Source organism: Eretmochelys imbricata, chromosome 11, assembly GCF_965152235.1.
Source record: "Eretmochelys imbricata isolate rEreImb1 chromosome 11, rEreImb1.hap1, whole genome shotgun sequence".
Taxonomy (NCBI): domain Eukaryota; kingdom Metazoa; phylum Chordata; order Testudines; family Cheloniidae; genus Eretmochelys; species Eretmochelys imbricata.
The window spans coordinates 32,630,612-32,644,321 of NC_135582.1; the positions used below are offsets into that span (position 1 = coordinate 32,630,612).

Below are 13,710 nucleotides of genomic sequence, written 5' to 3' on the forward strand. Positions count from 1 at the left end.
TGTGCAAGTGTAGGTATATAAATTTTACAAAGGAAATATTTTAAAACAAAGTAATTTTTTTTAAAGTTCTAGGCCACTGTTTATATTATCTTCATGTAATAATGCAGATAAGTGTCCAGAAAAGCTTTTCATACACCAAAGCTGAAATTGAGTTCTCCCCACTCCAAACACACTCATCCTATTCCTTAGTAATTTCTGAATTAACTTCAGTGCTTAAAAACAAAAACAACTCAGTTTCCACTTCAGAAGGGGGAGATAAATGTTCATCTAAGCACAGACATCTACTGTAAAACTTAAATAACTAAAATTAAGTGAAACTGCTTACCCTGAAACTAACATCTGCCCATCACAGGAAAAAGCGCAAGCCAGGACTGGGGCAGAGTGTCCATTCAATGTGCATTCATATTTTAATTCACAACCTACAAACACAATTATAAAAAGTAGAACATGATTTTTCTAAACTTGTTAACCAATCATTTTCCTTTTAAAAATGTTTTGATTTATTACTTTAAAAGGACTGAAAATGTGAGAGCTTGATTGTAATCAAGTGAAGCCAGTTGGATCATTGGGGCATAGGGACACCCTCCAACCACACCCTCTGTTCTTTGGCCAGGTCCCTTGCGCCATATAGTGTGCAAGAAGGGTGGACACAGAAGCTGTTATTATGGTCCTACTCTACTTAGAATTCCTGGATAAACTGGCTTTGTAGCTGTTTTGTGCCACCAAAGCAGACTCATGGATCTGGCCTCAGACCATAATGCATGCACAGAAGTGGGTAATTAGGATTACATAGGCAACCTTAACTTTAGTATTTCCTCACTTCTGCTGCTTCATTTTGAAATCTTAATATTCTTTTAAAATAGGTTTTTGTATGGAATTTATAATTATATTCCTATACAGTTAAATAACTACACATACATACAGCCCACTTATGTACAGAACACAAAGAAAAGAGGAGGGAAGGTTTTCCCCCCCTTTATTGAAAATAGTTTGAGCTCTCAGTTCCACTTCTACTGGACTGGTACCTAAATCACAAAGCAACCACCCCACAGCAGACACACTTGTTTCAGTTTTAGCAGATGTCATGGATTTAATGGACAAATGAGTCACTCCTAGTGACGGTCAACTTTAACTCAGGACTGGGGTAGTTAATACCATCACTGTCTGGACTGTACCTCTTTGGGAGAGATAAAGAAAGGACTCTGGTCTCCAACCATGTCAACCTAGCACCTTTCAACAGTTCTACACTCAAACAAATTATTGGTAGCTTCCAACAAATAAAAAATATTCTTGTATAATAAAATGTGTAACATAATTATGTATGAATTATTCTGTGGATTTGTAACATACTGTAACTGGTTACTGTACATCAGTTAAAAACTTTAATAAATAGAGGAGTTAAGCAAGGCTTGATCCTGCACAGTGTTGAGACCCTCTGACTCCACTCTAGCAAAGCACTTAAGTAGGAGCTTAACTTTAAAAGTATGTGATTAGTCTCACTAACTTTGTACCTATAACCTTGATAGATATGAGCTTATTAGCACTAAATTGTAACTAAATAGCTATTAATTTTGAGTAAAAAGAAAATTATTGCTATACATACCTAAGACATCAGCTAGTGAAATAAGCCAAAGCTTGATCTGGTTATCCTGACCACAAGATGCCATTCGGAAATATCTGGATCCTTGTTCTCCATCTGATAAAATGAAAATGTTTTAAAGGGGACCAGAAGCACCGAAAAGAACATGACAGACCAGTACACTAGGTTACAATTCTAACATTTCAATTTGAAAATTAGCTTCCACATTCCTAATACCTTTTTAAAGGGTTGATAAAATAATTATACAAATTAATGTTATGATTTTGCAATCAAGTTAAATCATATAGCAGATATATTTAAATGTTGTTTCATGAATAATACAGGTGGAAGAAATCCAAAACTGAGCAGTTGTGACAAAAAAAATGAGATAGCAGGCAAAGCTAAAGACTACCACCAGCCATACTAGATAGTTTAATTTCTCCCTGAGGGCTCCCCTCTGCACCTCCCAGGCCGAGTGGAGCTACAATGCAGGAAAGCATCTGCACATTATTTAAAGTTTTTAAAAAGTCTTTTTTTGTGATGTTATGACAACAAAAAAGAGTGGCTTCCATGTGTATTTGATCTGATTTATTTGTAAAGGATTTAAAAGTCCTACAGAAAATATATTAAAAAAACAAAAACAAAAAAACAACCCTCCACCAAAAGTCACAAAACAGGAAACTGCAATGGTTTTATGAATATTTTTATTTTCAAGGATTAATATATATTATTTCATTTAGAGTAGGCCCAAATTTATAATTCACACACTAAAAACAATTTCCGTTCCAATTTTACAGCAACGACTTAAGTGTAGAAAGCCTTTTCTAAGACTTCGTAACTTCTACAATATATGCCACACATAAACTAACAAATTATATTGTTATAAGGTAAATACTATGAGGTATAATCATAATTAAATCTAAAACACAATCATCAAATAAATGACTAAAGCACCAGAGAGATTAGGGCACTGGACCAGATGACCGATCGAGGTCCTTTCAGTTCTACACTTCTATGATAATCTAAGTTAAATATCTACCTAAGAAGGATACCATACGACAAGGGGACCAGGAAAAGCATGGTCCTTACAGACAGAAATTTCGATTTTCAAATTAAATGTACAGTGAATACAAAGTAGTAAAACCATTAACCAGATCTCACATTTTTTCTAGTGTGCTTATTCACAAAATTCAGTAATTCACAAAAGGCCTACCAGTCATTAGTACAAATTAGCAAGCTTCTGCTGTATTTGAAAAAGGTGATTTATATAGAAGTTAGATCTCTAGAAACAGATTCTACCGCCAATTTACTGTGATGATACAATTTTGTGACAAACCTGGCAATACAAAACTGTGGGGATGTTTTTCGAAAGATACTCTGTACATTCATAGTTTCCAGTCTTGTTTTCTTTAGTTTTTGTTTCTCCTTCCTCCTACTACTCAAATTATTGACTACTTGAAGATAGGTTGATCAAAATGGATAATAAAGGTTGTTTCTTTTTTGTGTTGGATGAAGCCAGAGAGCCTTAAAACGTTATATGCATGTTCTCTCAAGGTCAGCAGTTCCCAAACTTTAAAACCTAATGTACACATGTAAAATTCAAGAATACTTCACATATTTTCATAACTAATCAATTTAGTTACGTGATCATATTCCTATAAATGAACCTATGTACCAACTGACTGCAAACCCAGTACCAGTTTGAGAAAAGCTGCTCTAGTTATTACAGATAAGAGACAATTAAAACAGTGCACATGAAAGAAGTTTGCTCTTTTAAAATATACAATGCCAATGAGTGCATTCCATTTCTAAGTATTCTAAGATTTTGAGCAGTGCGTGAGGCAGTTGTAACGGTATGATAAAACTGCTCCTAAAACCTAAGAAGCGATCAGCACTGACTGAGGGCTTGGTAGCAAATTTGTTTTAAATACTGTATATAACTGCTATTCTGCACATTAAAAAATAATGAGCCAAACTCATCATTAGTGTTTGAATAGGTAACTCCAGCAACGTAAGTGGGGAGCTATATTGGAGGGTGGAACTCTGCCTTTAGCTAGCTAATTTGTCTACTGAAGGTGCTGAATGCAGTCCAGTTTGGATGGCTGAAAAATCTAAAAAAAAGGTCACGCTCCTTTACTGACTGTGGAAATACCTGTCTCCTTGGCAACTGTTATATTATTTGTGTTATTTTAATCTTTAAAACTTTGTGCCTCATTTAAGATGATGTCTCGCTTTTTCATAAATTTTAATTTTGTATAAATCTTTCACACATAATTTGACATAAACCTTGACATTTCAAAACCAATCTGTATGCAATGGGTTTTGGGAGTAAAAACCTACATTTGAAAATCCAAAAATTCAAGAGAAGGAAATTTGAAGCATATGTTTATAACTTCTAAATGGTACCAAGCCTAACGGCTTTCTCCTGCCCTTATGCAAGCCTTGTTTAATACAGATTTTCATGTGATATTAATTAAAAATGGCTCTTTAACTGGATAGTTAACAATGCAATGACAGTATGCATGTCTCCAAATTTGGTCTGTTTTCCCAGGAGAATGGCTGGGTACAGCTCTGGGGAGGCGTGAAGGAGTGATACCTGTGTATATGTATAAGACTGTGGAGAATGTAGAAAAATCAGAGAAGTGACCCCAGACAACCAAATTACATTTATTCCTTTGCCCAACTTTGTTTTACATTTTGGAAAAACTAGATGAAACTTTCTCCTATAGAGCCTTATTATGTACTCCCATGACCTACATAGCAGCTAAACTCCTGCTCTGAATTAAACCCGACACACCCCAATCAGTAAGTCAGAACAAAATTTAATTCTAGTTCTCCATAATAATGGAAGCATATCTAGGGTAATCTGTCACACAGAAATAAAGATATTCTTGACCAGTTCTCATTAGAACTGGGTCCAAATCACCACCTCAGATCCAAAATCCACGAACTGTGCGTAAACTCAGATGCAGTTTTGAACTTTGCAGCTTTCCTCTATCTGTACAATGGGCTGACCCAAAGCCTTGGATCCAAACATCTTAAATACAAGTTTTGCATAGGATCTAATCTTTGCAGTTTGGGCCTAGGATTATTTTCCTATTAGGTACAATCAGACAATGGGCCAGATCCTCAATCTGGTTTATGGCCCCTTGGCTCCACTTAGATGGCATAAATGGGTTGCAAATGTCCAGCAGAGAATTCCCTGTTGATGAGTATTCCCTGCTTGGTGCTGCAGTTGGGTCTTGCTACCTCCCTCCTCTTTGCCACAGTAATCCTCCATCAGCACAGAATCTTTTAAATACCCTGTGACAAAGGTACAATACATTGCTGCCCACCAGATTTTCTAAGCACGGACAGGGACAGGGCCGGTCCTGGGAATCACAAATCCAAAACAGGGCTCTCTGAGGCCTCCCCCCTCCATCTCCCATGCTGTGTGAAGATATCGTGCAGGAAAGAATCTGCCCAATATTTTAACTCTTATTGTTTCTGTCTCTTCTGTGCTATACTAACATCCAAGGGCTCGAATCTGCAATGTGTTAAGTACACTGGCTCTGATCCAGCAAAGAATGTGCTTAAGTCATTTGCTGGATTGGGGCCAGAACACACTTTGAAGGCTCAAACCCTAAAGCAGGAGCAGTTATTGAGGAGGGGAGAAACATTCATAATCTTTGTTTTAAGAACAGTACATAACGGTCAGTGGCCTGCCCTCCCCAAATATCAAGAAATCCAGTCAGTGAAACACCACATCAGAAACCCAATAACTGTACAAACCACAACTGCTGATGTGGGGAAGGGAGTGCTCCCCATCACATTTCCCTCAATAGTGATCATAAACAAGTGCCTTATACAATGCTTGCAGAAGCCTTATCTTCACTAGATAAAAAAGGTGTGTTCTTTACCCTGTTCTTTACCCTAGCTAACATGAGTTAAGTCCAAGTAAACAGAAGGCAGTTTGAGGGACTTTAGGCTCCCCCTCGGTCTTCAACTCGGAATGCTAATTTGTGTTAATGCTACAAACTTCCTTTTCTTCACTAGAATTTTACCTCATATTATTAACGTTACCTCATGTTAGCTAGCATGTTAAGAACACATCTCTTTTCCTAGATTAAGTCTTCACTGCCAAACCAGGTGTTGGGTTTTTTGTTTTGTTTATAGTAATATAACTAATATAGATAAGCTATCTCATTTAAAAAAACCACATTTGGGGGGCAGTGAAGACATAGTCCCAGCAAAAACAAGGCCATACTAAACTCTGACTTGACGTGAAGGGGTGGCCCACAATTTTATATGATGTCACAGCCTTATAAAGAGATATTAAGTTTTGTTTGTCAAGCACTTTGGGATTCCCGAGAATATGAAAGGAGTTGTGAAAAACAACTGTATTCTATCAAATCCCCAGGGAAATAACACCTTTATTCTCCATCCATAAATTATAACGAAAAGAAAGCACTTAAAATGAGAATGTATAGAACAAATTATGCACACTTTTCGTTTTACAGATCAGTAACAACATTGCTACTAACTCTGTTTTCAGCATGTTTTTCTAGTAGCTTTTGGGATTCATTTTCAATATTTCCTTTTTCCACTACTGAGATTTTTAAAGCTAGAATGCTTGACTTTAAATAGAAACAAAAGCATACAGCTCTCTATCCTGCAATTGCAGGTTAACTACACAATTCTTACCATGATGAGAAGGAAGAGCTATTTATAAAGTGGATTCAATTCCAAGAAGCCAATTAGTAAACAACTACAGGGAAGTGAGATCATAGATTATCAGGGTTGGAAGGGACTTCAGGAGGTGATCTAGTCCAACCCCCTGCTCAAAGCAGGACCAATCCCCAACTAAAATCATCCCAGCCAGGGCTTTGTCAAGCCTGATCTTAAAAAAAAAAAAGAAAAAAAGAAAAAAAAAAAGATTTGATGTACTTGGCAGGATGGAAACAGAAGAATGGCTTTTAGTAGTTTTCCCAAATGAGAAGAAAACCATCTACAGTGCATCACTGTCAGAATGAAAAGAAAGAAACTATAATAACGTATGTCACAGAAATAGACAACTTGGAAAAAAAATCAAAATTAAATCTAAATCAACAGAAATAAAGATTCAACACAAGATTCTAGAGGAGAAAAGAAAAGTGCTGAATTGTAGAAATCCTAAACCACAATGTAAGCTTTTAAACCATATATTTTATACACTAACTTGTGGAAAAAACAACCTCCCACTTAACACAGCTGATTATTTAAATATAACAAAAGAAGTGCAATTTATCAAATCAAACCTTATTTTTTCCAGAGCAATTAAAATCTATATCTTCTGGGAAAAGAAGTGTTAAGATTCTAATTAACCATAACTAAATCCAATTTAAAGAAAATAGCAGAGTCATCTGTTATGAATAGCCTAATGGGTAAAGAATAATCAGAAACTTTGGTTTCATAGGTTGTTCTTTGAATTAGAAAGGTGAAGAAACCCAGTTTAAAAAAAAGATTTTCTTTTCATTGTACTGGTAAGCACTGCTTTTATGAGCTTTGCAACCTTTTAAAGGCTGTTAGTAATACTGAAAGTTTCAACTATTAGCAAGAAAACTGAGGAAAAAAAATAAGATTCCAATAACATTTCATTTAAAAAAAATTACTATCAGTTTTCAAACTAAACGATTGGGACCAGCCAAAAAACAAAACAAAACGAAACCCTGTACTCTCATGCATGGAAATGCACATTTTCTTGTCCATTTCTCTCTTACAAGGCAGAACTAACAGGAGGTAGCATTACTGGTGACACAACTTTTAAATCTACGAAGTAATCTTTAGAATATTTTCTTTCCAAAACCATGATCCACTTTAGGGGAAAGGAAATCACAGGAGCAAGGGTGTAAGTAATTCTTAGTTCATAACTGAATTTTCTGGGAGTCTTTCCCCTGTTTAGAGATTTTATTTAAACATCAAAACCCTTCTTATATCATGACAGAATAATTCAGTGCTGTCCCTCACAACTTGGAAATTATTCCCCTTATTACTGCGCACCTTTCAGTGGACACACACTTGATAGATTTGGTATTATCAATCGCTAACTTTTCACTCAGGAGCATGTGATCACTTTCTGCTTTCTCAAATTTTTCCTGTCTCTCTACAGCAGGTGATAGTTAGAGCTTTCTGTAATATATTATCCTTAACTGTAACCAATGCCGTTTGGTAGTATGAAACATGCTTACTGTAGAATTATCATTTTTTGGCATTTTTAAGAATTCCAATGGATACTTCACTAAAACGGGTTTCAGAGTAGCAGCCGCGTTAGTCTGTATCCGCAAAAAGGACTATTTGTGGTACCTTTGAGACTAACAAATTTATTTGAGCATAAGCTTTCGTGAGCTACAGCTCACTTGAAATCATGGTGGAATTCCTCAAGGGTTTCTTTTCCATGGGTCCAGATGAAGAAGATATCATCAGTGTGACACAAGTAGAGTTGGGACACTAGGGGACGAGAGCTGAGGAAGCGTTGTTCTAAGTCAGCCATAAAAATGTTGGCATACTGTGGGGCCACGCGGGTACCCATAGCAGTGCCGCTGATCTGAAGGTATACATTGTCCCCAAATGTGAAACAGTTATGGGTGAGGACAAAGTCACAAAGTTCAGCCACCAGGTTTGCCGTGACATTATCGGGGATACTGTTCCTGACGGCTTGTAGTCCATCTTTGTGTGGAATGTTGGTGTAGAGGGCTTCTACATCCAAAGCCCGTTGCCAACTGTGCCCACATATCTATTCAGGGGACACCATCATAGGGCCTAATCACATCAGCCACACTATCAGAGGCTTGTTCACCTGCACATCTACCAATGTGACATATGCCACCATGTGCCAGCAATACCCCTCTGCCATGTACATTGGCCAAACCGGACAGTCTCTACGTAAAAGAATAAATGGACACAAATCAGACATCAAGAATTAGAACATTCAAAAACCAGATGGAGAACACTTCAATCTCTCTGGTCACTCGATTACAGACATAAAAGTTGCAATTCTTCAACAAAAAAACTTCAAAAACAGACTCCAACGAGAGACTGCTGAATTGGAATTCATTTGCAAACTGGACACCATTAAATTAGGCTTGACTAAAGACTGGGAGTGGATGTGTCATTACACAAAGTAAAATTATTTCCCCATGTTTATTTTTCCCCCCCTACTGTTCCTCACACATTCTTGTCAACTGCTGGAAATGGCCCACCTTGATTATCACTACAAAAGGTTTTTTTTCTCTCCTGCTGGTAATAGCTCACCTTGCCTGATCACTCTCATTACAGTGTGTATGGTAACACCCATTGTTTCATGTTCTCTATGTATATAAAATCTCTCCACTGTATTTTCCACTGCATGCATCTGAAGAAGTGAGCTGTAGCTCACGAAAGCTTATGCTCAAATAAATTTGTTAGTCTCTACGGTGCCACAAGTACTCCTTTTCTTTTCACTAAAACAGTGGCTGGCATATTTATGAACTTTGAAAAGAGAACTTTATTTACCACTACATGAAAGATCACAAAAAAAAAAAAAAACTATGAACCTTGGCTTTATAAACAGATCTACAAAGCAGAAATAAAAATGATCAGAGTATTAAGGCAGGTTACATGCTAATAAATTGTCACTGAAACTAGGGCTCCTGTTTCATGCTATGGCCTCCCACAAAATCAAGTTATTATTTATGGGGTTTTCTAGCTCTTTATGAAATATGTTAGCCTTTCAACCTGCCAGATACTTTTGAACTTAACAGCTTCACACCTTTGTCATTCTTCTGGATTCTCCTTCATTTCTATTTGTACAGTTCTGCTGGTTAGGTAACTACTGTTATCTCTGCTGTACAAATTCAATGCTTACACAACTACACCACACATCTCTTCACAGCCATCCCTCATAAATTCTGCAATGAATCCTGGTTTGATGTAGGATATGAAAAATCTACTTGCTTAAGGCAAGTACAAAGCTTTCCCTGCCAAGTGTAGAAGCTGAAGATATCAATTTCTGTAGAACTTAAATTTTCATTTATAAATAAAAGTTAAATTTCTAGCTACTGCCATTCCAAAGATAACCTTCCAAATGTGAACGGAATGAAAATCAGTGTAGTGTTGTCTTTCTCAGGGCTGGACCAAGGCACAGGCAGTGTAGGCCCATGCCCAGGGCAACAGCTCCTGCAATTATGTCAGCATCTCAGATTTCATTTTTTTTAAAAAGTTTCTAGCCCTCTTGGTTGTGAGCAAAAGCCTGAAAATATGAACACAGCATAATAGATGTAGTGGTGTCTGCCTAAATCTGTAGACAGCCTGACATAATAGCGCTAAGAAGTTTGAATGGCCCCACATATTTCAATGGGGTGTTAACTATAGGACTCATTATGTGACCAACAATACCCCAGTAAAGAAATGCATGTGTGGCAGGAGTAGTTGTCTTAGCCTATTCACCACCCCAATGGGAGCATCCTGGCTGCAGGAATAAGCACCAGTGAGGAGGGGCCTGCCAGCTGCCACCTCTGCCACTCTTTAAATGAAGATGAGGACCACTGTCACTTCAAGCAGAGGGTCCGGCCACAGTGGATCCTACACTGTGTTGTGTCTATGGCCCTGAAAAAACTTAATCCAGTTCTGCTCTGACTCTGCAGACAGACATTACCAAATGCCAAGCAACAGCAAAGTGAAAACAACAAGACTGGTCAATATCACTGCTGTTATTCAGAACTTGGAGAAAGCAGTGAAACTGTCAAGAATGAGAGGGCAGGACTGACCTAGGAGAGAAGGACTTAAAAGCCAGGTGTTAAGTGACCAAGAGGAGCTAGCGAACAAGGGGCAGCAAACAGAGGAGTTTGAGAGGGAGTTTGTAGGAGGGAGAAAGAATAAAATCAGCATGATTTGGAAAGGCTGCCTCCCCAATGCCAACACTGCTCCTGGAGCCTTCACCTGCATCTATATGGAGACAGAGACTCTGACCATGAATTCCCCTACCCAGATCCTGGGCGTGGATTCACAGGGATTGCAGGCTGCATTTCCCTGTCACAGAAAGCCAGGCTGGGAAGACCATCCTGCATGAAAGGTGTCTATTGGTAGAATCTCTCAAGGAGCAGGTGGGAGAGCTACAGGAGGAGATGGCTAGGCTGAGGAGCATCCATGAAAATGAAAAATTCATTGAAAACATGCATATGGAGACTTCAAGGTTGAGGAACTAATCCAGCTGGAGAGGACTGCAGATGAACCGCCAGGGAAAGAGGAAACAGCTCCTTCAAACAGAGGAAGCTGGCTGCTGGTTACCTCTGGCAGCAGGCAATGCACCACCGCTACTCCAAACCCATTGTCAATAAAGATGAAAAACTGGTATGCTGCCCTGGTCCTGAGGGATGAGGAATGTCCCTCAAAGATGGTGGTGGTGCAGTCATTCACCCTCATGGCTGGGAGGACTGCAGCCATCGCTCTCAAGAGAAAACGAAAGGTGATGGTGGTTGGTGACTCTAAGGAGGATGGAGACATCCATCTGCCTGCCTGACCTGGCATCCCAGAAAATTATTTCCTGGGTATCTGGCTGGTGAATCTTGCCCATATGCTCAGGGTTTAGCTGATTGCCATATTTGGGGTCGGGAAGGAATTTTCCTCCAGGGCAGACTGGAAGAGGCCCTGGAGGTTTTTCGCCTTCCTCTGTAGCATGGGGCACGGATCACTTGCTGGAGGATTCTCTGCTCCTTGAAGTCTTTAAACCACGATTTGAGGACTTCAATAGCTCAGACATAGGTGAGAGGTTTTTCGCAGGAGTGGGTGGGTGAGATTCCGTGGCCTGCATTGTGCAGAAGATCAGACTAGATTATCATAATGGTCCCTTCTGACCTTAGTATCTATGAATCCTAGGAGGTGTGCTGCCTGCCAGGGCCCTGTATCTGAGACATTATGGAAGGACTGCCAAGGATCATCAGGCCCTCTGACTACTACCCCATGCTGCTCATCCATGTGGGCACTAATGATACTATGAGGGATGACCCTGAGCAAATCAGAAATGACGACCGGGCTCTGGGAGTGAGGGTGAAGAAACTGGGGGCACAAGTGGTGTTCTCATCAATCCTTCAAGTCAAGAGGAGGGGAGGGGCCCAGGCAGAGAGATACACCCTGGAGGTGAATACATGTCTACACAGATGGTGGTGCCCAAAGGGCTTTGGCTTCCTTGACCATGGGTTGCTATTCCGAGAAGAGGGACTGCTGAGCAGAGATGGGGTCCACCTATCAAAGAAGGGGGAAAGTATCTTCAAATACAGTCCAGCTAACCAATTGAGGTGAGCTTTAAACTAGGTTGCACAGGAAACAAAACCCCACAGTTAAGTCCAAAACATGACGACCTGGGTGAAGGGTCAAAATCTGGGGGAAACATGGGCAATCATGGCAGGGACAAAGGAGATACAAGTGGGAATACAGAGGAGAACTATAATGAACATCTTAGATGTCTGTATACTAATGCAAGAAGTATGGGGAATAAACAGAAAGAACTAGAAATACTAGTGAATAATCACAATTATGACATAACTGGCACCACAGAAACTTGGTGGGATAATTCACCTGACTGGAATATCAGTATAGAAGGGTACAGCTTGCTCAGGGAAGGACAGGCAGGGAAAAGAGGGAGGAGGTGTATACACCTGCACTGAGGTTGAGATAGAAGTGGTAGGCAGGCTTGTTGAAAATATCCGGGGAAGGATAAAACGGGCAAAAAAGCCAAGAGTGATGTCATGGTAGGAGTTTACTTTAAGCCTCCTCACAAGAAAGAAGAGGTGAATGAAGCTTTTTTTAAAAAACAAAACAAAACAAAAAACTTACAAAATAATCCAAAACAGGACTTGGTGATGATGGGGGACTTCAACTACCCAGACACCTGTTTGGAAGTAATACAGCAGAGCACAGATTATCCAACAAGTTCTTGGAATGCAGTGGAGACAACTTCTTTATTACAGAAGATGGGAGAAAGGAACCAGTGAAAAGGCTATTCTAGATTTGATTCTGAAAACAAGGAGGAACTGGCTGAAGGTGGGAGGCATCTTGGATGAAAGTGATCATGAAATAATAAGAACTCACGGACGACAGGAGAGATCCCAGAGGACTGGAAAAGGGCAAATAAAATACCTATTTATAAAAAAGGGAATAAGTGCAATCCTGACCAGGAAGTTTAACTTTGGTACCCAGAAAGATAATGAAGCAAATAATCAATCGATTTGTCATCACCTAGAAGTAAATAGGGTGACATGTAACAGTCAACATGGATTTGTCAAAAACAAATCAAGCCAAAGCATGCCAAACTAATATTGTTCTTTGACAGGGTAACAAGCCTTGTGGTTGGGCGGGAAGCAGTAGATGTGATTATCTCGTATTTAATAAGTCTTTTGATATTGTCTCACGTGATCTTCTCACGTAAACAAAACAGAAATATAGCTTAGATGAATCTACTATAAAGTGCTGCACAAATGGCTGGAAAAGTGTACTCAGAGAGTAGTTATCAATGGTTCACAATGAAATGGGAAGGGCATATCAAGTGGGGTCCTGCAGGGATCTGTCCAGTTCAATTCAATATCTTATAAATTTGGATGAATGGCACAGAGAGTACACTTATAAAGTTTGCAGATGATACGATGCCAGAAGGGGTTGCAAGCGCTTTGGAGGACAGAATTAGAATTCAAAATGTTCCTGAGGAAATGGTCTGAAATAAACAGGATAAAATTCAGTAAGGACAAATGCAAAGTACTACACTTAGGAAGGAATAATCAATTGCACATATACAACATGGGAAATAACTGCCTAGGAAGGAGTGTTCCTGAAAAGGATCAGGGCTTATAGTAAATCAAACTAAATGAGTCAACAGTGTAATACTGTTGCAAAAAAACCAAACATTATGGGATGCATTAGCAGGAGTGTTGTAAGCAAGACACAAGTAATTATTCCACTCTACTCAGTACTGTTAAGTACTGGAATACTGTGTCCAGTTCTGAGCAACGCACTTCAGGAAAGATGTAGACAAACTTGAGGAAGTCCTGAGGAGAGCAAAAAATGATTAAATGTTGAGAAACTATGACCTATAAGGGAAGAGTGAAAAACTTGGGTTTGTTTAGTTTGCAGAAGAGAAGATTGAA

General features: G+C 39.0%; 1 protein-coding gene across 6 annotated transcripts in view; it reads right to left on the reverse strand.

Moving 5' to 3' along the window:
* The window catches only part of WDSUB1 (WD repeat, sterile alpha motif and U-box domain containing 1), a 76,506-nt gene that overhangs the window by 39,573 nt on the left and 23,223 nt on the right, over positions 1 to 13,710 (reverse strand). For all 6 annotated transcript variants that reach the window (XR_013347487.1, XM_077829899.1, XM_077829900.1 and 3 more), the window contains exons 4-5: positions 1,604 to 1,696; positions 326 to 419 (exon numbers count right to left, since the gene is read on the reverse strand). Coding sequence is in view for 5 of the 6 variants with exons in the window: in XM_077829899.1 (XP_077686025.1) it covers positions 326 to 419; positions 1,604 to 1,696 (187 nt within the window). In the remaining variant the exon portion in view is untranslated. The remainder of the gene's footprint in view (positions 1 to 325; positions 420 to 1,603; positions 1,697 to 13,710) is intronic.